The following is a 26718-nucleotide window of genomic DNA, read 5'->3' as shown; positions in this document are numbered from 1 at the left end:
CAGGCCTTCGGACAGGGTAGCTTTGAGACGGGATGGGAGGACCTGAAGCTCCAGGCCCAGAACTTGGCCGTGGAAGCCTTTACATAGACCCTTGTTGTCTAGGAACAGACAAGCTCGCAGTGTTTGGACCAGTGATTTGTCCCAGTCGAATAAATTCTGTCTTTAAGGGGCTAGCTGTTTCTTTCCCAAACAAGCACATAAGTCAGTAAAAAGAGAACCAAGCGAAGGGCAGGAAGCTGAGAGGGAAAGAGAGGGGTCCTTGGGAAAACAGGAAGGAGTAAAAGGTCCAGATGGATGTTGGGGGGGGGAGGGGAGAAGGCAGACAATCAAGGAATTACATTTTGGATCAAAAGCAGAGGTTTTTGGTCAACCTATTTACTTTCAGTTTCATCATTTCCTGAGAGTCCTAATTTAGCCTCTGGTTGTGTCCTCTCGATTATGGCCTAAAAAGGCAACTACTTGGGTTTCTTGAAGTTGGGTTGGCACCCGCAGGAAGCTGGTGTGGAAAGGACCGGCCTCCACTGGATCTGCTCTCCAATGGGGAAAGCTTCTTTTTCCTTAACTCCTTGCTGGCCTGCGAGTCCTGCAGATACCCAGAATTTCCTGAGGTTCCCTAATCCGAACACCCGAGCTTTTTCCTGCAGACGGTTTTCCTAGTGCGGGTGTGGCTGCTGCCTCATGGGCGTGTGCTCACGTGGCCACACATACCAATCAACCCTTTTGGAAAGCATTTCGATAATACTTCTCAAGGCCATAAAAATGTCTGGGTGTTCCTTTGTTCCAGTAATGCCACTTCTGGGAATTTATCTCAAGGTGGCCCACCATGTAAGGAAAAAAAACCTAGTAGGTGGGTTTTTTTTTTTTGCCCCCCCCCACAGAATGGCTTTGGAATATTATGCAGCCATTGAAAGTGTTTCCCAAGGAGGCCTTGGAGTCAGGAGTCCTGAGTTCGAGTTCTCCCTTCCCCAGGTGTGTGACTGAGTGAGATCACTTCCCTCTCAGAGCTCTGTTATCTTCAGCTGGAAAGTGAAGCGTTTGGATAAAAATGATCAACAGGCAAACGGTGGCCCTATAGGGAAAGTCACAATAAATAGGAAAAATCCATAACGTGAAACCCCACACTCCGCCTGTGATCATTAAAAATCTCAAGTGTTTCTATGAACAAGGACTAGAAGGACCATAAAAAGCAAACTGATTTTAGGGGGAGGGTCTCAGGAATTTATGGGGATATTTTTCTTTCATTTTGAAAACTTTGAGAGAGAGGGAGACAGAGAAAGCACAAGCAGGGGGAGGGGCAGAGGGAGAAGCAGGCTCCCTGCCGAGCAGGACCCCAGGATCATGACCCAAGCCGAAGGCAGACGCTGAACCAGCTGAGCCACCCAGGCACCCCTCATTTTGAAAACTTTTATATTTTGTATAGTTTAAAAAATTTTTTAATTTATTTAAATTCAGTGGATTAACAGATAGCGTATGATTAGTTTCAGGGGTAGAGTTTAGTGATTCATCAGTTGCATATAACACTCAGTGCTCAACACATCACGTGCCCTCCTTAATGCCCATCACCCGGTTACCCCACCCCCCGACCTACCTCCCCTCCAGCAACACTCAGTTTGTTCCCTAGAGTGAAGAGTCTCTTATGGTTTGTCTCCCTCTCTGATTTCGTCTTATTTTGTACGAAGTGTCAGGCCATTTAGCATGGTCCCAGGCCAGGGAGGGGAGAAGTGGCTGCTATCTCCCTAGTGTCCTTTCTCTGATGCCCCCTTTGATTTCTAACAGCTCTGGACTGTGACGGTTTACTTCATCTGCACCCTCTGAGGTCAGCACTCCTATCTGCATCGCTGGCAGCCCTACTGGGCGCGTGTGTGTGTGCGTGCACACACACGCGCGCGCACACACACAAGTCTGTAACCACCAGGGCCCAGGGGCCTCCCCCTGACTCGGGGGGACACCAGAGCTCAGCCGCAGGCACTGAATGTGGGTGTTCCCGGCTGTGCTGGTGGGAGGGCTTTAATACACCCCATTGTTTATGGCCACCTCGTCCAACCCATGTATTGATCTTGGCACTGCTGCTAACCCACGTCATTCCAGCAGAGCCGCTGACACCAAATAGCTCTGTCCTTGGCCTGGCGGAACAGGGCTCAGCCGCGTTTAATGAAAAGCTCTGCTCCGAGAGGAGTAGGGAGGTAAGCAAGGACGTCTTAGGCCTACCGTGCATGGGAGCCTTGGCACCCCTGGAGCCAGAGGGGTGCCGCCCTCTGTGCTGGCCCAGCTCTGAGGGGACGCAGTAAGACCTCCCCCCCCCCGCCCCCAGGAAGTGCAGACTCCAGGTCTCATCAGGGGTAGACAGTCCTGAAAGGAGGGCAGAACGAGGAGCCAGGTGCAGTTATCCCCTGCCAGCAAGCAGCTGCTGTGTTCACGGCCCTCCACACACCCGCCAGTGGATTTCCAGGGGCGGCTGAGTGCCCAGGGCCTGCAGCCCGAAGGGAGCCCATATGCTGCAGGCTGCCAGGCCACCAGCTGGCTGCTTTGTGTTGGTCCTCCTGGGGCTGGTGTTGCTGGGATGAAGTGAGTCTGATGAGGCCAGAAGTCCTTGCACCATCACCACCGGGTGGCTCTTGGGGACAGTAGCAGGCCAAGGGAGTGAGCGTGTTCAAATTCCACTGCGCTTTGCTTTTTGAACCGGCCCCGTGGTCCATGCTGGGAAGGCTCACTCAGCCTCCCTGCCTGCCCGATAGCACTCAGTGTGTGCTGAGTGCTGTGGAAGGTATTCCCCCACACTCCCTGTGTCCCACTCAACGTATTGACAGTCTGACCTGGCGTCAATGCCAGCCTGCCTTCTTTCCTCTGTGGGACCCCAGCACAAGTGTGCTAGGAAGAGCCCAGACCGGGGAGCCCGGTGATCTGGTTTAGAGCCCTGCACCGTGACTGGACTGGGCGACTCTGGGCAAGTTGCTTTCACTCTCTGAGCCTGGTTCCTCATTTATAAATTGCGGATAATAAAAGATCTTTTGCAGGGTGATCGATGGTTCAGTGAGGTTGGTAGGTTACGTAACGACTCTCCCCTTTCCTTCTTCATGGAGGGATCTCGTAAAGGGCATGTGATGCCCTTGGGTGTCTTCATTGGGCTGGAGTAGTAGAACTCTTCTTTTTTTTTTTAAGACTTTATTTATCTGACAGAGAGAGAGACACCCAGCGAGAGAGGAAACACAGGCAGGGGGAGTGGGAGAGGAAGAAGCAGGCTCCCAGCGGAGAAGGGAGCCCGATGCAGGGCTCTATCCCAGGATCAGGACCCTGAGCCAAAGGCAGACGCTTAACGACTGAGCCACCCAGGCGCCCCTGGAGTAGTAGAACTCTTACCCAGCAGTGGGCTTAGGATTTGGGGGGACAGGGTTCAAGTGAATCCCTTTTTGCATGTTGATGGGAGATTGTCTTGTCCATTTTGGGTTTAAAGTTGGCAAAAAGGTTCAGAACCAGCAGCCTGTGAAGCTCTGTGCTCTGTGATCCTTCCAAGTCCTCAAGCAGGGCGGTGGCATGATGATGGGGAGACTGGTTTTGGGAGCCTGGGTCCTAGGACTGAGGAGGCTGCCTGGCTAGTTAGTGGCCAGATGGATGGCAGACGACAGCTGGGACATACTGTGGCGTAGGGAACCCTTCCATTTACTTGAATGGCCTGGCGGGTGTGGGAGCCGACAGCCCGAAGTAAGCTGGTGTGGCCTGGGGGCTGCAGCCTGCTGAGACCCCAGCCCCACAGCGGAAGATGAGGCCAGGCCGGAAGATGAGGCCAGGCCATCCCTTCCTGCCTTGTGGACTGCTGTTTTCTCTCGGGGGGTGGTCCTCGCAGGTGGATGATGCCCCTGGTCCCGCAGGAGGGGCCGCTAGGGTTTGCTTGGCTGGGAATGTAAACAAAGGCACCAGCTGAGGCTGCTGGGGAGGCTGCCAGGCTCTGTTCCGTGGACTTGCCTTCCCTCCTTGGCTGGTGGGGCGGGGGGCAGGGGGGGGGGGGGAGGCGGGCGAGCAGATTTCCTGGAAAACAACCCCTCTCCTGGAACGTGTCCAGGGGAGCCCCTTAGTCTTGATCTGGAAAGCATTTAATGAGCCCAGATAAGGACTGGGCGGCCCAGACTTTTCCTTTTGTTCTGTCCCTCCCAAACCTCCAGCCTCCTTGGCACAAGTCCCTGTTGGAATCTAGAGGCGTGAAAGCCTGTGTGACTCTGGATTTGGATCTGGGGTCCTCCTGGCTTCCTGGGCCTGGGGAGGGGGCCTTGACCTCACTAGGGAAAGACCTTCCTGCGTTGTGAGCTGGGCAGTGAGCTTCTGGGCTGCTCTTCTGGTGGCTCTGGGCTGGCTCTGTCTCAGACCGTGGTTTCGAAGTCCTGCGCTCCGTTTACCTAAACCAGCTGTCCTGCCCCCGAGTCCCAGCTTGAGCCTTTGAGTGGGAATAAGCACTGTGGTTATCCTGTGGAAAGGCCTTGGGACCAGGAGTCCTGAGTCCTCCCCACCTCGCGTGACTCTGGACAAGGCCCTGAACTTCCAGGGAGCTCCTGTTTCTTCATCTGTAAAATGCACTAAAGCACACTTTTTACCTACCACACAGTTACGATGAGGAGCTTTTGTTTTAAGATGCCATTTATTTGAGAGAGACAGACAGATAGCAGGAGAGAGCACGAGCGGGGAGGAGAGGGAGAAGCAGATCCCCACTGAGCAGGGAGCCCCACGTGGGGCCTGATCCCAGGACCCCAGGATCATGACCTGAGCCGAAGTCACACCCTTAACCGACGGACCCACCCAGGCGCCCCAACGAGTATCTTTGGAGATAGTGAAGTGCGAGTATCTTTGGAGATAGTGAAGCGCGTGGGAAAGCATTTCATAAACCATTAAACCACACAGGTGTAAGGGATTATTATTTCATCCTCTTTATTTTGCAAATGAGTTTTGAAAAAAAGCAGACACACATATGCTTAAGTTCTCTTGGACGAGTATTTAAGGGCTGCCTTTTGCATTTGTGGCCCTGAAGGGAAGTGCTCTTACTGTTCATGATGTTTCCTGGAGCCTGACTTCTTTTCCTCTCGCCTTATTTCCTTGGGCTGTATTATCAAGATGGAATTAACATCTCTTGGCAACATCATTAGTGTGTTGATTTTTTTTTTTCCCGTCTTGGTTGACTCATTCGGCATCATGCTAGTTCATAGATTAGTTTGATTGTGGACGGATCCTAGGATCTACCTTCCCGTGAATTTCTGGCAAAATCTCTGATGACAACTTGTTGCAGTCATGTACATCTTTTCCCCAAAAATGGAGAGCGGGAAGATTCTGGCAGCCATGCAGCCGGGTCTTAGACGTTTTGCTCTCCTCCAGCGCTGCGCCGTTCGCAGAGATCGGAGGGGTTTAGCGGGCCTTGTGCGGCTGAGATCGTTGTGTCTGACTTTTCGCCCTCATTTCCCCCGTAGGTCCTGGCTGTGAGTCGCCATGGCGCAGCAAGCTGCCGATAAGTATCTGTATGTGGATAAAAACTTCATCAATAACCCGCTGGCCCAGGCCGACTGGGCTGCCAAGAAGCTGGTATGGGTGCCTTCCGACAAGAGTGGCTTCGAGCCCGCCAGCCTCAAGGAGGAGGTGGGCGAGGAGGCCATCGTGGAGCTGGTGGAGAACGGGAAGAAGGTGAAGGTGAACAAGGATGACATCCAGAAGATGAACCCGCCCAAGTTCTCCAAGGTGGAGGACATGGCCGAGCTCACGTGCCTCAACGAAGCCTCCGTGTTGCACAACCTCAAGGAGCGCTACTACTCAGGGCTCATCTACGTAAGTGGGGCCCTGGGGCTGGAGGCGGGAGGCGGGAGGCCCGGCTCTGTCCCATCCCCCTCACCTGCCTGGGCGCTTGTGCTCTGGGAGAGGAGGGGGCTTGAAGAAAGCTGGGGTGACATCCGCAAACTTTGGCACGTGAGCGTCCTCATGGAATGTTCTACTTTATCTTTTCTCCGCCTAGCCGAAAACACCCCAGGAAGCCTGTTTTAGATCACACGGTGGGAGAACATCATGGTGTGTGTGGGCCGTGCCCACCCACGGCCCTTGGTCCTCGGCCGTGGTGGAGATAGGAAGGGTGGTTCTTTCTAAAGCGAGGGAATGCCATGTCCTGGTTTCCCACCACCTGGTCTCCTGCCCCCCCTCCCCGCTTGCCCAATGTCTTTTTTAGAATCTCTGCCATCTTGGTCTTTTTAGAGGCCTGTCGGTGTGCCTTGCTTTCCCGGGGAGTGTGTTTTGAGCAGAGACGAGCATCGAGAGCGAGGCTTGAACCCTTAGTTCCAGAGCCGTGCCAGGCTTGGCGTCCGAGAAGGGCGCGTGTAAAGGCCCAGGGCGTGCAGAGGGGGAGTGGCCCTTCCTCTGTCTTTTGTCCAGTGGGGCCACCTTTGCGGAAAGACCACTCATCCCTGTTTTAGAAAACTTCGGGAGCGGAGCGTTTTCCTACCTCCCATGTTATAGGCTGCACAGTCTTACGGTCCTAGGGTCACAAGTTCTTTCTGATTATTTCTTCTGCTCAGTTCCAAAGTATTTCCTTCCAGTGTCATCTCAGGTGGGGAAGAAATTATCTGGCTCTTACTATTCTTAAAATAGCTCTTTGTTTAAATATGCTGTTACATTCACCTTGGCCTTCTTGGTCTTGGAGCTGAATAAAAATGGTTCTCAAAATTTGTTTGAATTAGAGGAAGAAAACATCTCGAGAGTCTTACAGCCCTTTCAATGGGAAGACCAAGCCTTGGACCTAGGGCTTGGCTCATGATCACATACGTAATAAAAGGATGTGCTGGGCTCATCCTGGTACAGGGATGCTCAGTGGCCCCCAAAGAGTCAGCCATTTTATTTTCTGTACAATCTTAGGCTGGCGTCAGCACGCGTTTCCATAGGGCACATCCCCAGGATCCTGGACTGGTACTTCTGAGCGCCCTGCAATGTGCCAGAGTCCTCTGTGGAGCCACGGACCATCTTGGATTGCCCAGAGCTCCTGAGCAGGCCGGATCACATGCCAGCGCTGTTACCTTGCTGATTGCTAAATTGGTCCGTGATAGCAAGGTGGCTTGTTTCCTGCCATCGATCACCACCCTTTGGGGATGAACCTATTTAGTCTGGACCTACCAGTAAGGACGTACACAGAATGGTCTTTCTGGATGAGTCCTTCTTTGTGGACCAGCTTAGTGTGGCCTGCTGATATGTTAGGTGGGGAGAGCTGAAGCCCAGAAGAGGGCCAGAGCCCAGCGCAGGGTCATGCAGGCTGAGACTGGAGCTCGGGTTTCTTGACCCTCAGCCCAGCTCTCTCTTTCTTGGTGAGAGCAGAGCATTGTATGGACAAGATTAAAAGCGTCTGTCCCTAGGGATCTTGACCACTGAAATTGAGAATTGGCAACTTGCAGAAAAGCAGGGGGCCTGGAAGGGAGCATTGCTTGTCTGTTGGGGCAGCTGGGAGCTGAGGCCCATTGTCTGGGAGTGGGACGCCCCTAGGCAGGTTCTGTAGCTTATTGTACCCAGTCTGCTGGAGCGATGAAGGGCATGCGAGGTGGAGCCTCCAGGACCCCGTTCAGATCCTTCCCCGGCCACACGCCATGGCCACAAGGAGCCTCACTTCCTCCCTGGTGAGAAGTGTGCAAGCGCCAGCCCACACCTGCTTCATGGCAGGGCCTGGGCTCTGTAGCTGCTGCTGTTTGTTGCAATGGAAGGTAGAGGTGGTCCTCTGCGTGGCCTTCCCTGGTGTCTCTGTTCAGCTTGTGTCCTGCCAGGGATCTGCTGAGTGTGACACGGGGGGGGGGGGCGGGGGGTCTGCGCTGGCCCGTGTCAGCTGGCTGCAGACAGTCGCTCTCCCACAAAGGGAAATGTTACTGAAGTGCGTTCAATGTTAGTTGCTTCATGTTTCCTCTGAAAGCGTGGGTTTTACTCTGGAGACAGGCAGAACTCTTTGGTTGGAGGCGTTCATTCCTGTTTCTGTCACCTCCCGTGTGCAGTTCCTCCTGCCTCAGACTGGCCTCCTTCCTAAGCATCCTCCCCAGAAGGGGGGTCGTTTGTCTCTGCAGTTGCCCTAATGGGGACGCCAGCAGGTGCAGAGCTGCGGGGGGGATCAAAGCCGCTGGGCAGGGGCTGCCGCCTCGTTCACGGTCCACCTCTGCACACGACGTTCCACACTGCGACCCGGGAGCCTTTGTGCAGTGTGTCTGCCTGGCGTTGTGGGCGGCGTGGCTGAGCCACAGCTGCTGTCTGTTTCCCCGGCGGGCGAGGCCCTGGGATAGGGGGCGGCTGGGCACAAAGAACCTCTGTGGCCCGTGAATGGCGCAGCTCCCTGGCGTGGCCGTGGGGGAGCAGAGCCACTTGCTCAGTGTCCTCACGTCCACGAGCATCCAGAGGGAGCCTCGCTGGCAGGTCTGCATCCTCCCACCTGAGCCGCAGGGCTCACACCCGCTGGTTTGGTGGCATGAGCCCGGAGAACTCTGAAGCCCTGTAGAGAGAACCATCCATCCACAGGACCATCTGCCCACCCAGCTGTCAGAAAGCTTGTCCCAGGAGCCCCCAGTCCCCTTCTGCTGTCACAACCAGCTGTTTGCAAACATCTGGCTCCGAGGCACGCCCTCAAAGTGTGGCCATGTGTCCTTGGCTTTCATCGGCTGATTTCCTAGAGTGTGGGTTTTCTCAAACCCCAGGAACAGAGCTCAATTGTTTCTGAGCTCCTGGGATGACCTCACTGCTCCCTGGCCTTCTCCTTCATCCCCGCCCGACAGTCCCATGGAGGGAGAATCAGAAGTCTCCCGCTTTTCTCTCATTTCCCTGTGATACCCACGCGGCAGGTGGCCAACACCGCGTGCAGACGTCTTGGCTTCGGAGCTTTCCCGGTCCCTTGTGAAAGAGGAGTTGGAGGGAAAACAAATGACTGATTATCCCAGGAAGAAAGAAAATCGAGGGCCCCGAGTCCCCGCCTCCCGACAGAAGAGGCAGCCAAACACACTTGGTCATTTCCAAACTTGGCTGCTCTTCCTCAGGCAGGCCGCCGGAGGTTACTGGGTCCCTCCCGAGTTCTGCTTTTAGTCCTTAACTTCTGCCTGGGAAGTCCAAGTGCCATAGCCCTTGGCCACAGCTGGGAAGGGCCTTTGTGTCCGTCCCCCCGCCCACCCGACTGATCCCCACGTAGAACCCACCTTTAGGTTCAGCCACTAGGTAGCTTCCGTTGTGGTGGGGCCAGAGGGGGCGGGGCTGGGGGCGGGGCTGGCATGGTGCACAGTGCACCTTAGGCGCTGGCTGCTCTTGGGTTGAGGGGTACCACCATGGGCAGTGAGGTAACGTGTGGATGAAAAAGACAAGAGTTCAGAGAATTGGCCCCTGACCAGGATGCTGTGGACTGCGGGTGGTGGGAGACCTAGGGCTGCTCCCACCCCTGCCATAAGCTGGGTGTTGTCACTCATGACCGTCTGTTGTCACTCAACAGTCAGGGCTGCAGGTGTGTGTGAAGCTTGGCTTTGCTTGGCTGTGTCTGGGCTTGTGGTGCATTGTCCTCGGAAGAGGGTGCTTGGGTTGTTCTAGAGGCGTAAAGACAGCTGTACACCCCAGCTGAGCATCTGTCACCTGGGTGGTCTCAGGAGTCTCGCCCAGCTTGTTAGGAGTCTGTCTGTCTCTTTTTCTTTTGGCCGGGGAGAAGGATCTGGGAAGAAAAGGGAGGGAGGTTATTAGAAAAAAAATCCACAAATTTAATTTACAAATGAATTCATAAATTAGTTCACAAATTAATGTGAATTTACCTTAAGACACCGAAGACAGACCTGTCTAGATGGTTGCCACCAGAAGCTGCTCTCCTGACCTGCTCAGACTCTTCTCCAGTGTTGTGCAGGGTGCTGTACCAGTCCTCATAACCGCTCAGCGAGGCATACACAGGGTCTGCCTGTCCCCCTGTTGGACAGATTGAGAAACTTGCCCTGCTGGAATTTGAACTCAGGACATCTGACCCTGGGCTGATTTTAACCTGCTCAAGTCAGACTTGGAGTATTGGTGTGTTTTTGGGCACCTCACATTAAGGGTGTTGGCTAATTGGGCTCCCTTCAGAGGAGACTCCAGTCTTGGAGAAGGCTCACAAGGGACATGAAAATGGTCTTTAAGTGTTTGAGGGATTGTCATGTGAGTGTCTCTAGAAGATTCAAGGCAGAGAGCTGTCAGTGATCTACTAGCCCACGAAAGATCTGGTTGGGTGGGAAGTGCCATGAGTTTTTCCCAGTCCTGGAAAAGTGGAGGCTTGACTCTCTCTACGAGAGTCCTTCAGGGTAGACTACTTGGTGTTTCTGCACAGTTTGCTTGCTGCAGCCAAATCCTTTTCTCTTTGTGCATCTCATGAGGACAGACACATCTCTTATTGTCCTTGGATCTGAGTTTTGTAACTGGACTTCTGCTGCCTGCGAGGCCTGCTGTGGATCTTGGCTGAGGTGTGTGCTGGCAGTGGTCACGCAGTCGAGGGAGGACCCTCACCAAGCGAGCAGAGATGGGGTGGTGCCCCTCCATCTGCAGCAGAGCAGGGCGCGGGGAGCGGGGGGCTGCAGGGGGGAGCTTTCACGTCAGCCCGACTCTGGGTCCTTGGCGGCAGACGCTTTGCCACGAAGTTTGCACACCTCTGAGAATCGAGACTTCCTAACCCATTCCTCTCTGCTGCTCTTTCCTTTAGACCTATTCAGGCCTGTTCTGTGTGGTTATCAATCCTTACAAGAACCTGCCCATCTACTCCGAAGAGATCGTGGAAATGTACAAGGGCAAGAAAAGGCATGAGATGCCCCCCCACATCTATGCCATCACAGACACTGCCTACAGGAGCATGATGCAAGGTGAGTGCCTCGGCCTTCCCCTGCAGCCTCGTGGACACCTTTGCAGGTGCTCATTCACATTCAGTGTCACGGTGATCTAGGGGCTGGATCCGCATTGATGGCCCTCGTGGTGGCGCAGTGCATCGCAGAGGTCTCTGAGTCAGTGTGTGAGAGCCAAGGCTACTGGCTATCAAAGGACATGTTTATATGTTGAGACAATGTTCTAGAAGCTTTAAAAAATACAATTCCTAATTATCGCAATTTCTCACTCTTGTGAAGACCCTGTGCCAGTCCCCTCACGTCCAGGCCCCTTCTTCTGCCAGATACTCCCTTTCCTCCTTGCTTTTCACGTCTTTTCTCTTGCTCCTTCCTCGCAGTCTGGAAACGTGCTTGGGTTTTTTCCATCTTTAAGAAACAGACACTAAATCTCTCCTGGATTCTGCACCCCTGTGCTTTGTCTCTGTTCTCTCTCTCATCACAGTGGAGCTTTGTAGAGGAAGTGTCTGCTCCACAGGCCTCCCGACCCTTCTCCAGACTGTCCGACAAAGGTTACCCTCCCTTCTCTGTTGCTAGATCCGTGGTACTCATGTGTTCTTGCCTTACCTAACCTCTCCCCAGTGTTGGACAATCTTGACCACTCCTTTCGAAAGCCCTTCCTTCCTGTGTGACCCTCTCTCTGGTTCTCCTGATCTCTGCCCACCCCTCTGTGTGGTTCTGTCCTGCCCCCCGCCCCCCCACATTGGTGTTCCTCAAGGTCTCACTGCTCGCTCTGGTGTTCCTCTGGATGACAGACCCATCCGCTTGAGTGGCTTTGCCGGCACATTCTGGCTGAGGCCTGGGGCTGTCACCTGATCGACGCCAGCCCCTTGCTCCTGGCTGCCATTTCTCCAGCCACCCAGCTACCCAGGCCCGGAGCCTGGCCACTCCTCCACTCTCTGCTCTGTCTCCCTCCTTTTCTCAAGTCTTTCAGCACGATCTCTAGATTTTCTCTCTCTTCCTATTTCCAACTCCCTTGCCCCTCTTTTACCCCGTGGCCCTGACCCCGCTTGCACTGTCGCAGTGACTTCCTAACCTTCTCTCTTCATAGAGCCCTCCTTCTACTTTGAGCAGAGGGTCATCTTTCTAGAATGTAAATCTGATCAAACCCCCTGATTTGAAATCTTGAAAAATTTCGAAAAGGCTCCTTGTGGCCTCAGAGGTAACCCCTGAACCCAATAGCAGCACGTAATGCCCTTTGTAATTGGCTTCCTGCCTACCCCTAACTTCGCCACCACGTGGAGCTGCTTAAGTTTCTCTCCCAGGCCTTTCTGCGTCCAGCCGTCTTCCCCGTGCCAGCTACTTGCAGTGCCTGGCAGGTCCCTCACCTCTTGTTAAAGACAAGACTGAAGCATGCTTGCCCTCCTGGGAGGATGTCTGGGCTAGGTTTGGTGATACTTTATTTGACATAGGTGTTTACACGTTTGTTTTTCTCTCCTAGACGTGGATGGGGCCCACGTTGCCTTTATATTTCGAGCTCGGCCAGGTGCTTGGCATATGGTAGCATTTTATGTAATTCCCAGTCAAGTCCACCTTCCAGGAGGGGCTGTGTGCTCACAATCTTGTATCGATAGTGGTCTCTCAAATCCTCGTATGCATGCATGATTTCATCCTTTAAACTTTGCGATGAAGCTGGGCAGCGGTGGTCCAGAACCTTGTCGCATTAGCAGACTTTATCCCAGGTGTAGTGGTTTGAAGGGGCAGTGAGCGGGTCTGTCTCGTACTGTACACACAGCGTTGTGGGGAAGGCGTTTCATTGCCAGGCTTGATGAATTATGCAGGACGTACAAGTTTGGCCTAGCCTTTGGCTTCTGTTTATGTCTATGAAAATTTCTGGAGGAAGCCAGCCCTTTCGTTTCAAAGTAGGATGTCTGTTTCAAAGTGCTAACTAAAGCAGTCTGGTGGGAGAGCATTCTGTGAGATTCCAGAAGAGCCTGAATCTGTGTCTCTAGAGGTTATGAGTCAGTTTTCTCCTTGCTGTCTTAACTGGCCTGGTGCAAGCTTGTCCTGGAGTCTTCCTGAGCTCTGCGCTGCTGAATTAGGGCATGTGCCCACCCTTGGATCCTGGGTTTGAACGGTTTTCTAGCACACGGGCTTCACTCACTTTCAGGCAAGCCATTATGGCAGGAACAACGTCGTGACGCAGAGCACGGCACTGGTAACTGGAGTCCTTGGAACTGGACTCCCAGCCTTCCTTCTGACAGTTCGCATGACTCCTTCCTAAAAGAGATTTGTCCAGTTTTTACCCAACAACAAAAAAAATTTGAGGGGCGAAAGTCAGCGCAGCAGTTTGGAGGTCATTGAAAGAAAGAAAGGGATCAGCAGAGGGCTGGAGCTTTCCTTTGTGTTGACCAGGAAGTCTGGGCTGTAACAGAATGGCCTTAACAGGAAGCAGGGAGCTCCCCAAATGATGAGAGCAAGCGGGCAGCTGCTTCATCCTTTGGAGACCAGGGATGGAAATCCATTGTGGTCCCAGGAAACCAGAATGATCTGTGCGAGTGCAGGGTCCCTGTAAGTTCTAGCCCTCAGCCTGTGAGCCTTTCCCTCCCCTCTGTGTAATGTTGGACTTGCTGCAGCCCTGAGCCCCCATGGGGACCAACTGAGAACATTTCTAGGTCCCTTCTCGCTGTACACGGCTAACCTGCAGAGCAGTTAGCAACAGGTTTCTTGTTCTTGGAGCAGAGAGGAAGTTAATTAACAGAAGTTACTCCCATTATGATAAGAAGGTTCACCAGTAAAAGAAAATTCCAGAGAGGAGCCGTGGTTCTCGCCCTAAGTCAGGTGTGGACGGTGGTGCCTCAGGATCAGTGGGCCTTGAGGATGAGCTCCTTAGTACTGGCTCTGCGGGAAAACACGGTTGCTCTCTGCCACTCGCCTCTGAAAAGGCGTAGCCAGACCGTTCCTTTTCTGCTTTTTCTCTAAACAGGAACTAGGAAAAGGTTTCCTCCCTGAACCGCCTGCGGCTTATGACGTACTAGCCAAGTAGGGTAGTTGGTGTCTTTGGGGACTTTTAGGAGATGAGCTCTTTGCCTGTTGCTGGGACCTCGCTGTCTTTCATCTCTTAAACGCTCTGGTCCGCCTGTCGTCCTGATGTGTGCCTGTTGTCCTGCAGTTAGTATTAACAGTGTTCAGTTTCACTTTCAGAAGCAGCCCAGTTTGGATGATAAATTATATGGTCACTCTACATGTTTGCCAGACTAAGCCAGGGCTTCTCAGACTTGGTAGCTCTTGACTTTGGCCCCAGGGGGTGGAGAACCCTCTCTTGGGGGTGGGGGCCTTGTCCCGTGCATCATAGGGTCTTCAGCAGTAACCTGGCCTCAACGCACTAGATGCCAGTGGCTCCCTCTCTCTCCATGGTGACAACCAGAAATGTCCCCAGACGTTGTTACCAGATGCTCCCCGAAGGGCAGAACCACCCCCACTTGAGAAGCGCCCGACTAAGCCCTGCAGCTTAGTTTTATTGAGTGTGGACTCCTGTGGATCAATAGTGCCTCTGGCCCTGGCTTGCCAAGGATCTGAGACTCAGTGCCAAGGAATGTTGGGATAGATGAGTGCTGTCTGCTGTGGGCACGGGCTGGGGCATAGCAGCGTTTGGCACCCTGGATTCGTCCGTGGAGGTGGGAGGTAGAAAGTGCCAGAACACCTGGAGGTCCAGTACATGATTCTGGCACTGGAGGCTCTGGCCCTCCGGGTCGAGGGACGAGACATGTTTGTACCTAGACACCTGGGGCCGTAGCTACGTAATGAGACAGCTGCTCCCCACGCCTGTGCCAGCTCGGCCGCAGCAGGTGTCAGGCGTTTTGGGAGTTTGGGGGAAGCCGTGGCCGCGGAGGTCGAATCCCATGGAAATGCTGGCGGTATGTGTCAGTAAGTGGTTCTAGGGCAGCCTAGATGTGCCCCGCGGTTCTGTTTGTTTTCAAGCTCGACCTTGGGTTTAATTAAAGTTGTGGTGACTTGGTTGGTTCACCCTCCCAACCCTGGCTTTTCTGTTTGGTTAATTTGTTGTTCTGGCCATTAATGGGTCTTCCTGCCTTGGGGATTCTGTGAAGGCATGTCGAACTGCCCGAAGCGTGGAGGAGGAGCGTGAACTGTGTGGCTGTCCCTCGCCAGGCAGAGGACAGCCCCATGGGGGCCTGTCCTGGGGCAGGAGCAGTGCGTGGTCTATAGAAGGTGTGACTGGGTTGGGGAATGGTGCTCCTGGCTTCCTTTGGGACCTGGCCTTTCTGGATCTCCCTGGGGGAGGGGTAAGGGCGTGTGCGTGTTCTGAGAGGAGAACCGACCCATTAAAGGATCCCACTTGAGCAGAGTCCTCTCCCCACTGAAATCGGAGAAGAAAACCTCTTCTCTGTTGATTGGGTAGAATGCCAGGTTTGGTTCACTTTGGGTGACTTCATGGTATTTTAATGAGCTCCCAGCATTTCCGGGGGCGGGGGGGAGCAGGGTCTGCCTTCATTCCAGGCCTCAGCTAATCTGAGAACTATTTAACCCTCTGCTCCGGAGCAAGTCCCACCTCAGCTTCTCGGCGGAAGCTGCAGGGGGAGCAGCTGGTCTCCAAGCACTTGCTCTGTGTCCGGTGTATCCGAGTTGTCAGGGGTTGACGGACCTTCATGGGCCAACAAGGGGTGGAATTCTAGCGTTGCCTTCCCATCTGGGTGTGATCCTTCTCGTTCCCAGGTGAAGGGATAGGCCCAGAAGTAAATGTTACCTGACTTGTCCAGTGCCTGCAGAGTCAGCCCCAGAAGCCGGGGTGTCCTGATGGCCGTCCCTCCTGGTGCCTGTCCCCCAGGGGCACCGTTGCCGCTCGTTCTCGGGCTGCCGTTTGGAGGGCTGCTGGCTGGCTGGCTGGAGGCCCTCACCCCCTCTCCACATTCTCCCTTGCCAGTTGCTCCCGTGGAGCTGTCTGCTTTCCAAAGCCTTTCTGAGGGGGAGAAAAAAAGAAAGCGCCGTGTGGGTGAGGCACTGGGGAGATGCTTCGAGGGTACAGTGAAGCCTGACTGCGAACATACTCACCAGGACAGGCGGCTGAGGAAGTCGCAGATGGGAGGACTCCATGGGAGCAGGAATGTGCCGGCCAGGAGGCTCAGGCCTTGCCAGAGAGCCCTGCCGCCGCCACACACAAAGGCCCCGCTGTCAGCAGGGAGGTTCGGAGCCAGGCCTCGAGTGCCCACCCCAGAGGATCATGCTCCCGGCCTGCACGCCGTCACTGAGAACCACACCTGGGCCCACCCGGAGGAGGTCCTGAGGGGCAGGGAAGGGAACTTGAGGAGGGAGAGAGCCCGGCCGGAGCAGAGAGCCCTAGCCGGCCTGGGGCTGCGAGGCCAGTGTGAGGGCCTTGGACCAATGACACAGCGCCTCCACGGTGGGTCACCAGCACCAGTGTGCTGGGCCGCTGTGAGCCTTAGCCTTGGGAGCGGCTTGCCTTGTGGGCAAGAGGTGTGCGGAGAAGCGTGTGCTGGGTTTGCACGAGGTTTGGGTTGGAGCCTGGCTCTGTGCGTTCCGGCCTGATTGGGGGCCACTTTCACTGAGCCTCCTTTCCTTGTCGGCCTCCTTTCCTGACCCTCTACCCGGAGGGTCATCGCAGGGATGACACAAGGTGCATGTGTACGATGCCTGGCTTGTAATGAACGCATGCCCCCTGGAAGGTCGCTGTGAGAGCCTGGAAATGCAGCTCCTTGACTGAACCCTCTCCTGCCCCCCCCCATTCTTTCCCTTCAAGCTCCCACTCACTTAATGCAGGTGATAACCAAATGCTTCCTCCAGGCTGGCTTCTTAATCTCCTCCAGGAGCAGCCTGTGAGAGTTGGGGCTCCGGGTGGCCGCGCACATGGGAAGTGACTTGTCAGCCGCCTCCCTGCCGCGGCCGCATAGCACACGGGCGTGCGTGGGCAGACGCGGTCTCCAACGTGTCCCATCTCGTCCACGCCCTGAACGGGCCGACGTGGCTTCGGTGGGGCTTCAGGAGACCATCGTGCCCTCGGGAGGTGGCCCTTCAGCGCCACTGCGAAGGGATCCTCTGTCGATGTGTGCTGGGGACCCCGGGGGGCCGCGCTGTGACCTGCAGCCCTGGGCCCAGCGGAGCCTGGACAGGGAGGGGGCTTTCCTAGAGCCGATCCCGGGAGGCTCCTTAGTCAGCCGCCTCCCCCCCCAGAAGGAAAGCCGGTCCTCGGAATGAGGCTGCTTAATTATAATGTGGTCGTCATGCCTGTCAGTCTCAGTTCTGTAAAATCTTCTTTCTAGAAGAGGAATCTGTGGCTCATGGATCCTTTTCAGGGATGCAGCTTTGTTTAGGCTTTTCTGTTTGGTTTTTAATACAACCCAGTAGGCCCACTGCTCTGCGCTGGGCCACCCGAAGTGGGGGACAAGAATGAAGTACCCTCCTGGACCCTGAAATTTTGAGGGTGGTGGAAAAGTTGGCTCAATGTCTCTCTGACCCTCCCCCCTCCCCCAACAAACAGTCAAAAGTCACCTGTAAAGTCTAATGGCTGAGCTGCTTTGTGTGTTTAACCTCCCTGGGCACGTACCTCCCTCGCTCCCTGTGAACGCTGCTTACGAGCCGTTTTTCCTGTTCTCTCAAGTTCTGGCTCTGAGACTCCAGCAGAAACCTTGTGCCAAGAGGTCAGGACTGAACGTTGGTGTGTTCAGAGAAAAGGGTTGCTTTCCTTCCCCTGCCTGATTTCTGGAATTAAGCTTTCAGATGAGAACAAGACTAATTCTCTAAAACTAAAGAGAAGAGAGCTGAGGTCTGCAGGCATGAAAGGCAGGATTCTCTAAGTGGCTCCTGTAAAATTCCTTTGGTCTTGACCAAGGCTTTTTGGCTCAGTGTCCACTTTTGCAATAAACTCTGAGGATCCTTGGTGTTCTTTTGGCCAGTAGTCGTGCTGGTCGGCGCCCAGGGTGTCATTCTAGCCAGACTTTGTGACTCGATGGGTAATATCTGGTCTCTACCTTGAGCTGGTCCACACATACTGTAGGGCCAAGTTCTAAGCTGAAAGCCAAGGACAGATGTTGTGCCCCAAGAACGAAATCTGGCCCAACAGTTAACAACACGCTTTCATTGTGTTTGGCCCCTTCTCAAGGCGATTGGAGCCACTGCCTTCCTCAGGATGCATCTCTATGTGCCGTTACTGTTCACCTCCTAGCACAGCTGTTCCTGCCATTAGCCAGCAAGCCTGATGAAGCTCATCATGGGGGGCATTTCAGAAAGCTGGGCCTGTTTGTGCTCGGAGCTTTGCCTGGTGGTCACCTCATTCCCAGGGTCCTGTTTGTGTCCTGAGCTTTGCCTGGTGGTCACCTCATTCCCAGGGTCCCGTTGTCCTTCCTTCCTGTGCTCCCTTAGTCCTTCCCCAACAGCACTCTGCAGAGCTGTAAACTGCGGCTTGTATGGACTCAGCTGGGCCCCCCTGCCTCTCTCTCCTGTTGCTCCCTGAGTGGAATGTGGTTTAAGAGCAAGGCAGACTGACCTCCCGCTGTCTGGTCTCTTGGAGCCTCCCGGTGGCATTTGCTGTGGGCTGTCAGCACTCACATGTGACTTTCAAATTTCCCTCCAGCCTGACAAACCTGTCAGAGCTGTCTGCGCAGCAGCCCCACACAGAGAACATTCTCACTCCCAGCCCCGCCCGTGGACAAGGTGTCTGAGCAACCAGCAGTGGTTTCTGGCAGGTCGGCCTGTGCGCTGGGAGCTCACCTGTTTGAGCAGCTGGGTGCATTCTGGCTGGGACAGGGCTGGTTTGGGGCCTCACCTGCCCTCTACCATAATGAGGGTTAAGTGCAGTCCCTGGGGCTTCTTTTTAATTATCAAGGGTGCCTGATGGGGGAGGTGCCCGTTCTCGGCCTCCTGCAACTGGAGACATGGGCCTCCTCCGCGGGGTTCAGCCACGGCCTCACCTGGGGGAGTGTGTGGGTGGAGACACTGGGCCAAGTCCAGCTGCTTTCTGGCTGGGGTTGCTGCTGATCCAGCACCTCCCTGGTCTGGGCCTACCTTTGTGCCGCAGAGAGAACAGTGCTGGCGACCACGCTGTATGCCTGGGAGCCACCGGCGGGGGATGGCTCGGCAGGCAGGCTGCCAGAGGCTCTGGGACCCAGAGGGGCCGGAGACTGTGCTGACACGGAGAGTCAATCCACACTTGCTTTTCTCACCTCTCGACTCACTTCCCAATTGCCTGTAACCCAAGCTTGTGAAGGGGGCTGGCTTTGGGCAATGTCGCAGATGGGTTGGTAAGGCCCCCAGAACACTTCTGAGAGAGTAGACGGCTCCTTCTCTGCAGTGCCGAGGCATGCTGCTGGTGGCCCTGGGCCTCCCCAGCCCCCGAGTTCTGAGCTTGAATCCACAGGTCTCTCCACATTTCAAACTTTGTGGAAGCCCTTGCGTTTTGGCCCATGAGACCCTGACACTCATGGGAGTAACTCACTCTGGAGTCCAGGAATTGGCCCTGGGGAGCCTGATGCTTCCTGTCCCAGGCAGCGGGAAGCAGGGGGGTTCACACAGTGAGAGACCCCAGGGTGGTGGAAAGTTGAGGCCTGTTGGTCATGGGTCACCCCGTCAGCCTCACCCCACGCCAGCGTGTCACCCCACCTGAACCTGCCCTTAGGTTTCCTTTTTTCTTGGCCCATGTCCGTGTTTCAAGAAGCCTGGTTGACCTGAAGATGGGTCCCGAGGGCAGGGCGCTCTTCCAGGTGTGACCCCGAGAGCAGCCCCACAGGAACCCTGGGAGGCCTTATCTCAGTGAGCATTTGATGAGTCAGTCCCGGCAGCGGCTGTTGGTGGACCAGGCCCAGGCCCGGTCTCTTCCTTCTGTACTTCCTGTTGGGGCTGATGTCACCGCTCTGTGAGCCTTGTGGCCTTTTATGGACAAGAATCGGCAGCTTCTCTCACTGAGGAAGTGAGCGATAAATAAAGCCCCTAGCATAGGTCTGTACCTGGGGTGAGATACCTGGGGTCGGGTTTCCCCTCCTCCCACCAGAGCCGGGCCTTCCGAGCAGGCTGGAAACACCTGTCTGCATTGGATGTCTGTATCAGCTCTGAAAGGCCTGGGGCGTTTGGGGTTTAAAATAAAATCAGGAGAGGGAATGGCCTCATTACTGAACATGTAACTTAAAACCTGTTTTGTTGTTCTGTGGAGGGTGCACAGTGGAGAGCTCTGGAGGTGCAAAGGGCCTGGGGTTTTTAAGAACGGTGTTTCCAGGCGCCTGTGCTATACTACGTGCTTCAGGCACCGTTGTCTTTTGGTCCTTAGAGCAGCCCTGCTGGTGAGGCCCTGGCCTCTGATTCTGAGAGGTCAAGGGGCAGGCATCTCCGGGGGGAGTGCAGAGCAGAAATCAGAACGCTGGCCTCTCCCTTCTGTTGCTGCTCTGGACGCCTGGACAGTGGTTGTCTAAGTGTGGTTCTGATAAGTCCTGTCTCCACCACCCAGGCAGCTCTGGTGTTTATCTCCTGTTCTTCAAATGGGGAATTTGAGAAGATTTTATCTGAGGAAAGGCTGCTGCTTCTCTAAAGAGTTGAGAACCACCATGGAGAGATTCATAGTCCTGTCTCTCCCCAACTCTCACCAAGTCAGGGACCGGGTAGGAGGGTCTCAGGGGCCTCAGTCAGGCTAACGCCTTCACCCGGCAAGGAACCCGTTTCCCAGAACTGGGTTGTCCCTGGTGGGTGCACTCCTATGGTTCTGGGCCATGGGGTTCCTGTCTGGCTGGCTGACTGTCTCCTGGTGTGGCGGAAGGAAGGGCATTCGCAAATAAGCCTTCAGTCCTGATAGGCCCAAATAAGAACTTCAGTCAGAACAGAGCGGGCTGAACTCTGGCGTGTCTGTGGGCCGTGAGGTGACCGTGTGGGGAAGGGCTGAGGGAGTGGGTGTTAAGGAGGTCCCCGCTGGAACGCACAGGGATGTGGCAGAGTAAACTGAGGCAGAGAGCTTACTGGTTGATGAGAATTCTAACCATCCCAGTATCTAGAGCAGATGCTTCCAAGCTCTGGAACAAATCCAGAAGTGCTGTGAGAAGAGACACATGCAAACCAGGGACAGTGCCTGGATTATGCACTGCCTCGGGTTATCGTGAGACCACAAAATAACAGACCCAAACCCACTGTAAGAATTGAAAAGACCTTTCCAGATTTACGGGGCCACAGGGTCCTTCACTGCAGGCAGGTGGATTTGGGGTGCCAAGTGTTGGGGACAAGAGCTGAGGACACAAGAGGGGTCCCTATCATTTTTCCTCTGCAGAAGCATTTGCCCAAAAGAATAATCTGGGAAAGTGAGGTAAGGCTTCTTTAGATTGTAAAATGAAAGTAGGGGCGTGTTGCCTTTTCGGCTGTGTTGACCCTGGCGCTTCAGGGATGGGAGGTGAAAGGTCAGGAGAGGAAGGACTGGAGATGGTGGGGTGGATGGAGATTGCATGGAGTTGGGGTCTAGAATGGGAAATTGACGGGTGTGCAGGCCTCTGTGTGTGTACTCACGCACACAGCTATATGTGCACCTGTGTGCACACCCATACATATGTGCGTCTTTTTGTGTGCACACGTGTCTCTGTACATGTGCTCATGTACAGCTGTGTCCGTGCATGTGTCTGTGCACACCCACATGTGTCCCCACGCAGCTTGTCCATGTCTGTGTGCATGTGCGTCTGCACACGTGCACCAGTGTACGAATGCCCGTGTGTGTTTGTGTGGGGTGTGCATGTGTGTCTGCACACGTGCGCCTGAGTGTGTGTGTTTGTGTGGGGTGTGTGTGGGCTCTGCTTCCTGTTGTTCAGCAGCCCAGCATCTGACTCCTCCTCGCACAATTAGAGGAATTCCAGCCATCCCTGGGATGGGGCCTGGACAGCCCTGGGAAAACGGTTCCTTCTGGAAGGGACGGGAATGTTTCCTTTTATGGTAGCATCGGCTGCTGCCGCCTTACGGCTTGCCAGCATGCGCAGGTACATTCTTGCCCGCTTGTGGAGCGGTGACTAAACATGCCCGCAGCTGGGGCCGGCCCTGGGGAGGTGCAGCGGGGGAGGCCGGGGCCGGGGATCACAGCCCTGCTCGGTCCAGACCTTGTCGGTGGCCACACTGACCTCAGGGTGCAGGCGATGGAAACGGCCCCATCTTCCCCAGCCCTTCGTTCCCCCTCCCCAGCCACCTCCCCATCCCGTCTGTCTTAGGAGACTCTGGAGGGGTTCTTCCAACCCTTGCTGAGGGGTCTTGAAGGACATTGCCTTGTGGGAAAGTTGAGACGGGGAGCGGGGAGCCAGGTTGCTGACAGGGCCTGCTCGGAGCAGGTCCACAGTGGTGTGCAGGGTGTGGGGGGAGTGTGTGTGTGTGTGTGTGTGTGTGTGAAGGTGTCTGGCCGAGTTCCCTTGCCCCCCCCCACACTGTTGAGATCTTAGGGGGCCAGAGGGAGGGCTGCCAAGGAGGGTCGGGGCAGCTGCTGCTCGTGTTAGGTGTGAGGCTTGTTTTTGCCTCTCTTTGTCTGGATGTCCTCTTGCCCTCCGGAGTGACCCACAGTCAGGGGAAGAGATGGTATGGGCCCTGCGTGCCCGCTGAGATGGGCCTTGGCCAGAAGACCTAGCTGAGTGGTGTCTGTTGATGTTGAACAGCTAAATCCATCTCCTGAGGCCATGCACCCAGGAAGCCATGAGTCACTCTCCCGTTGTCCCATTCTGCAGGGCCCTGGCCGGCCAGCGGCAGCCAGTGAGCGTGTCCTTCCAGATCACCGGTCACCATCGGTTTTTGAGCAGTACCACTACTGCTAACTGTGACTAGTCCTCCTCTACTACTCCTTGCCTAGTACTCCTGTTACTCCTCAACTAGTACTCTATTACTGCTCGACTAGTAGTCTGTTATTACTCCTTATTTAGTACTCCTCTATTACTCCTCCGCCAGTACTCCTCTCTTACTCCTTGCCTAGTACTCCCACTGCCCCGACAGTGCCGCCACCACAGGTCGTGGTGACTTCACGATGGAGAAATAAATAGCAGCCACTTGTGCAGTTCATTCTCTTCCCTTGCCGGGCCCATTCCATGTGCTTTCTCTGTGTTCCACGCTAATGCTGCCAGGGAGCAAGTAGCAGATTTATTTTATGGGCAAGGAAACCCAGACTCGGGATTGAAATGCCTCACTGCAGCTCAAGTATTAGTAGCCTGGTCCTGGATTCAGTGGGTTTGACTCCGGGAGTTGAGGGTATTACATGGGGTGGGATGAAGAGGGAAAAAAATGAGTTTGTCTTTTCAGTTATTGCTTAAAATTGGACCTCCCGCGCTGAACCAGGTCAGCCCCGATGCCTTCAGGCATTTCTGTCCAACTCAGCTTTCAGAGTGTGGACGTTCCTGTGCTTCCAGTGTGCAAGGGGAGGGAGTTGTTCGTATCCTTCCTTTGCTGACCGAGTCACCGCTGGAGCCCGTCGCTGAAGCTTCCTGACAGCCAGGCCTCGAGACCCAGGCTGTCACAGAGACTGGTCAGAGGCAGCGGCGCTGACAGGCTTCTGTGCCTTCCGAGCTGCCCCTGAGCTGGCGTCGTGGAGCACCTCCATGTGCCAGACGCCGCACGGGGGCTTCTTCCCATCACAGCGGGGCCTGGGGCTCTGGGAACCCCAGGCACACGTCTGCGGGGCCCACACACATCGTGGCCAAGGCAGCACGGCCCCTAGGGCCGTCCCACTGCAAGGCCAGCCTTGTCCGCCCCAACGCACACTCCTGCACGGGCCTCCCCTCTGCCGGCCTGCACCCCCATTCTCAGCACTCGGGGCTGCGGACTCCTGGGGAGCTTCTCCCGCAGAGGTGGCTTCCAAGGGGCGGGACAGGCAGCCAGGGTGGGCGGTCTGAGCTCCTGGTACCTGTGGATGTCCCTCGTCCAACCGAGGCATCGGGTTGGTGTCGCCGGCGGGTGTGCAGGGCCTACTGGACGGGCAGCAGTGAGGCTTTCTGCTCCTGGGAAGCGGGCAGCTCTTCAGAAGTTAATCTGGATCTTTCCTTTGTTTCAGACCGAGAGGACCAGTCCATTTTGTGCACGTAAGTGTTTCCGTCTGGGTGGTGGGGCTCGTCTCACCCCGATTTGTCCTGACTTTGAGGGCTCCCACCGAAACCCAGGCTGACGGGTGACATTCCCAGTCAAGCCCCCGCCCCTTCCCCAAGGGATGGGCCTTAAGGGAGGAGGTTGGCTGCCGCCCTGCTGCACGCCCTGCTGCACGCATGAGCTTTATTCTGGGCCCAAAGACTGGCTCGCCCTCCCCGGAGGATACCGTGCATCATGCGGAGAGGTTCATAGCCCAGAGAGGCAGGGGTCTTCTCAGCAGAGCACAGTGGGGATGGCTTGGTCCCTCCAGAGCACATGCCTTCTGGCTCTGAACAGTGGCTTGCTCTACCTGCTTTGCTGTAGACACCGGGGCTGCTCGCCCTGGTCCTCTGAACTGAGCAAGGAGGTCAGTAAACCCCGTTGCCTGGCGGGGGACCTGATGGTACAGAACATTCCTCTGAGTGGTTTCGAAGGGACATGTATGAGTGCCTTTGACCTCTGAGTCAACAGCTGCCTAAAACTGATTCCTGAGATTTTTGGACATAAACGGTTGCCAAGTGACCAGAGCAGGCAGGCTGTGTGAATGTCCCGCTGTCGGGCCTCCAGAGGGCCATGGGAAGGGGCCAGAATGAGGATTCCAGAGCTTAGCATTTATCTGCCTGTCCCCTTTTCTGCCACTAGGTGTTGGGTCCCTCACTGCCGCTCAGCGGAGAGGGAGGCCGTGGAGCGTGCCTTGGGAAGGGGACAGACTTCAGGGATTTGGCCATGTCTCCCCTGAGAACTTTCTTGCCTCTCTTGGCAGGGGTGAGTCTGGAGCTGGCAAGACAGAGAACACCAAGAAAGTCATTCAGTATCTGGCTCATGTGGCTTCTTCACACAAGAGCAAGAAGGACCAGGTGAGTGTGGGCCTTCCTCCCACGGAAGTGTCTGATCTTCCCGAGGAAGAGCCATTAGTGATCCGTGGCTTGGAGCGTTTTGGGATCGGAGCAGAGGCCGGACCCACTCTCATGGCGGCTGCAGCTTGGCCGTCTTGGGAGTGGGTCCAGTGGTAGCCAGTCCGCTTCTGCCCCAGCCTCCTAACTTTCTGAGTTGCTGTGGAAATGGGAGACCACCGGGGCTTGCGAAGCCGCACTCCCGGCATTTGCAGCTAATCTCTGTGTGGCCTCCACCCCCGAGGTTGGAAGAGAGATTCCAAAACTTGGTTCTCAAGTTGATGGAGACCTGAAGCCTCTCGGGCAGGCCTTGCTTTTGAGTCCCCGCTGCTTTTCTCCGCTGTTGAAATGCCTCTGGGTGGACGGTCCCCCAGGGAAGAGAGGAAGGGCAACTGGCAAGTCATCTCACTTCCCTTTTTCTCCCCCTCCCTCTTGATGGATTATGGTCGAACTCAGCAGTGTCCTCGCTAGGTGAGCCTTGCACGTTTACTGCACGTTCTGCACCGGGAATGCGTGTTCTGCCCATCGTGTGCCCTTGGATTATGTATTTTTTTTCTGAGCAGCTTTTCACTCCACACCATTGTCACTTTCTGCGGCTAGACCTGTTCTCGTAGGCTCGGCTCACTGACTCTCTCGGGAGAAGGGGCGGGGTGTGACACACGGTGGCCTCTCGTGCACTCTGGAATGTCCGCTCCTGCAGAGCGGGTGTATGGGCCTCGTCCCCGACGCTGTCCTTGCAAACTCTGGCCGGGCCCAGAGCATCCCCGTGCACACAGCAGCCGGAAGGCCCCATGCCGAGCCCTGACCGAGGCACAGTGAAGCAGTGCGTCTGCTCGCCTGGAGCCCCATGTGGTCAGTGTCCAGAGCAGATGGATGTGGCCGGCCCCCCACCTGCCGCCACTGTGCCAGTCAGGAGCCGTGCCCGGAAGGCCTCCCGTTGGAGCTTCCCAGGGTTGGGGGTGATCCGTCTTAAGCATGCCCGTGTGGTACTCTCTCTTTCTCTTAAGCACACACTTCTAAGCTTCCTTATGAAATCTAAGTGCCCAAGGTGTCCCCTCAAGCCATCGGGGGGACCTGCGCCGTGTCTCCGTGGCTTCCCCTTACTGGGGAGCTGTGTGCAGCGTGTGTCAGTAAGTAGTGGTGTGTGTCTCTTTGCATGCAGACCTGGGGTGTGTCCTGCAGAATGTCCTAATGAGTACAGTCTTCTGGAATCGCACCAAAAGTAACTTTTCACGTGCCAAACTTCTCAAGACGTTCTGAATCTTTTTCCGTGGGGCGTCAGGAGTTATATTTAGAAACTAATAAAGTTCCTCTTGCTCCCTCTCTCCACCCCCCATTTTCCATTCTTTTCAGGGGGCCTGTTTCAGACACCGAACTGTGAGGTTAGGAGTCCTCTAGCTGTGCTTTTCCATCCTTGAATTTGCAGTGCAGTAAAATCCATCCTCCAGCTATTTATTGAATGCCTAGTGTGTGCCTGGGTCTCTGCAGGGTGACCTTGGAGTCCCTGCCCTGGAGGATGGGAGACAGGACGGGGGACAGAGCGAGAATGGAGACCCATGTGCCTTCTGTCTGGGGCTCCAGCTTCGGAGGGGCCGCAGGCCCCGTACACTCCACTTGGAGACAGCGTGCTGGGGGTGGGGTGATAAGTGGGAGCAAACTTGTCACATCCTATGTCTCAGGTCGTAGTGTGTGACGGGCACTCTGTCCCCCACTGGAGAGATTGAATAGGTTGCCTCTGGCTTCCGATTACTGCTCGGGCCCTCCGTTGTAAAGGCCACTGACAGTTGAGTTGATTTCCATGCCCGAAGCTGTACAGTGATTTTCCACACACACGGGGCACGAGCAGTTGAACTTGGTTTACAGCTCTTGTGTTCTGGAGCCTGTCACGGATATACTGGGTGAGAGCCCTCCCTTGCAGCGACCCACTCGCTTGTCCCCAAGACTACCCCCCG

At 55.3% G+C, this 26718-nt stretch overlaps 1 protein-coding gene across 1 annotated transcript in view; it reads left to right on the top strand.

The window, feature by feature from the left end:
• MYH9 (myosin heavy chain 9) overlaps positions 1–26718 on the top strand; it is a 90654-nt gene that overhangs the window by 25395 nt on the left and 38541 nt on the right. Inside the window, exons 2-5 of the mRNA XM_011218801.3 lie at positions 5448–5799; positions 10679–10835; positions 23803–23830; positions 24637–24730. Coding sequence (XP_011217103.2) covers positions 5467–5799; positions 10679–10835; positions 23803–23830; positions 24637–24730 — 612 coding nt within the window. The 5' untranslated portion in view covers positions 5448–5466. The remainder of the gene's footprint in view (positions 1–5447; positions 5800–10678; positions 10836–23802; positions 23831–24636; positions 24731–26718) is intronic.

The sequence above is a fragment of the Ailuropoda melanoleuca genome, chromosome 15 (assembly GCF_002007445.2).
Source record: "Ailuropoda melanoleuca isolate Jingjing chromosome 15, ASM200744v2, whole genome shotgun sequence".
NCBI lineage: Eukaryota > Metazoa > Chordata > Mammalia > Carnivora > Ursidae > Ailuropoda > Ailuropoda melanoleuca.
This window is presented reverse-complemented; position numbering and strand designations above follow the sequence as displayed.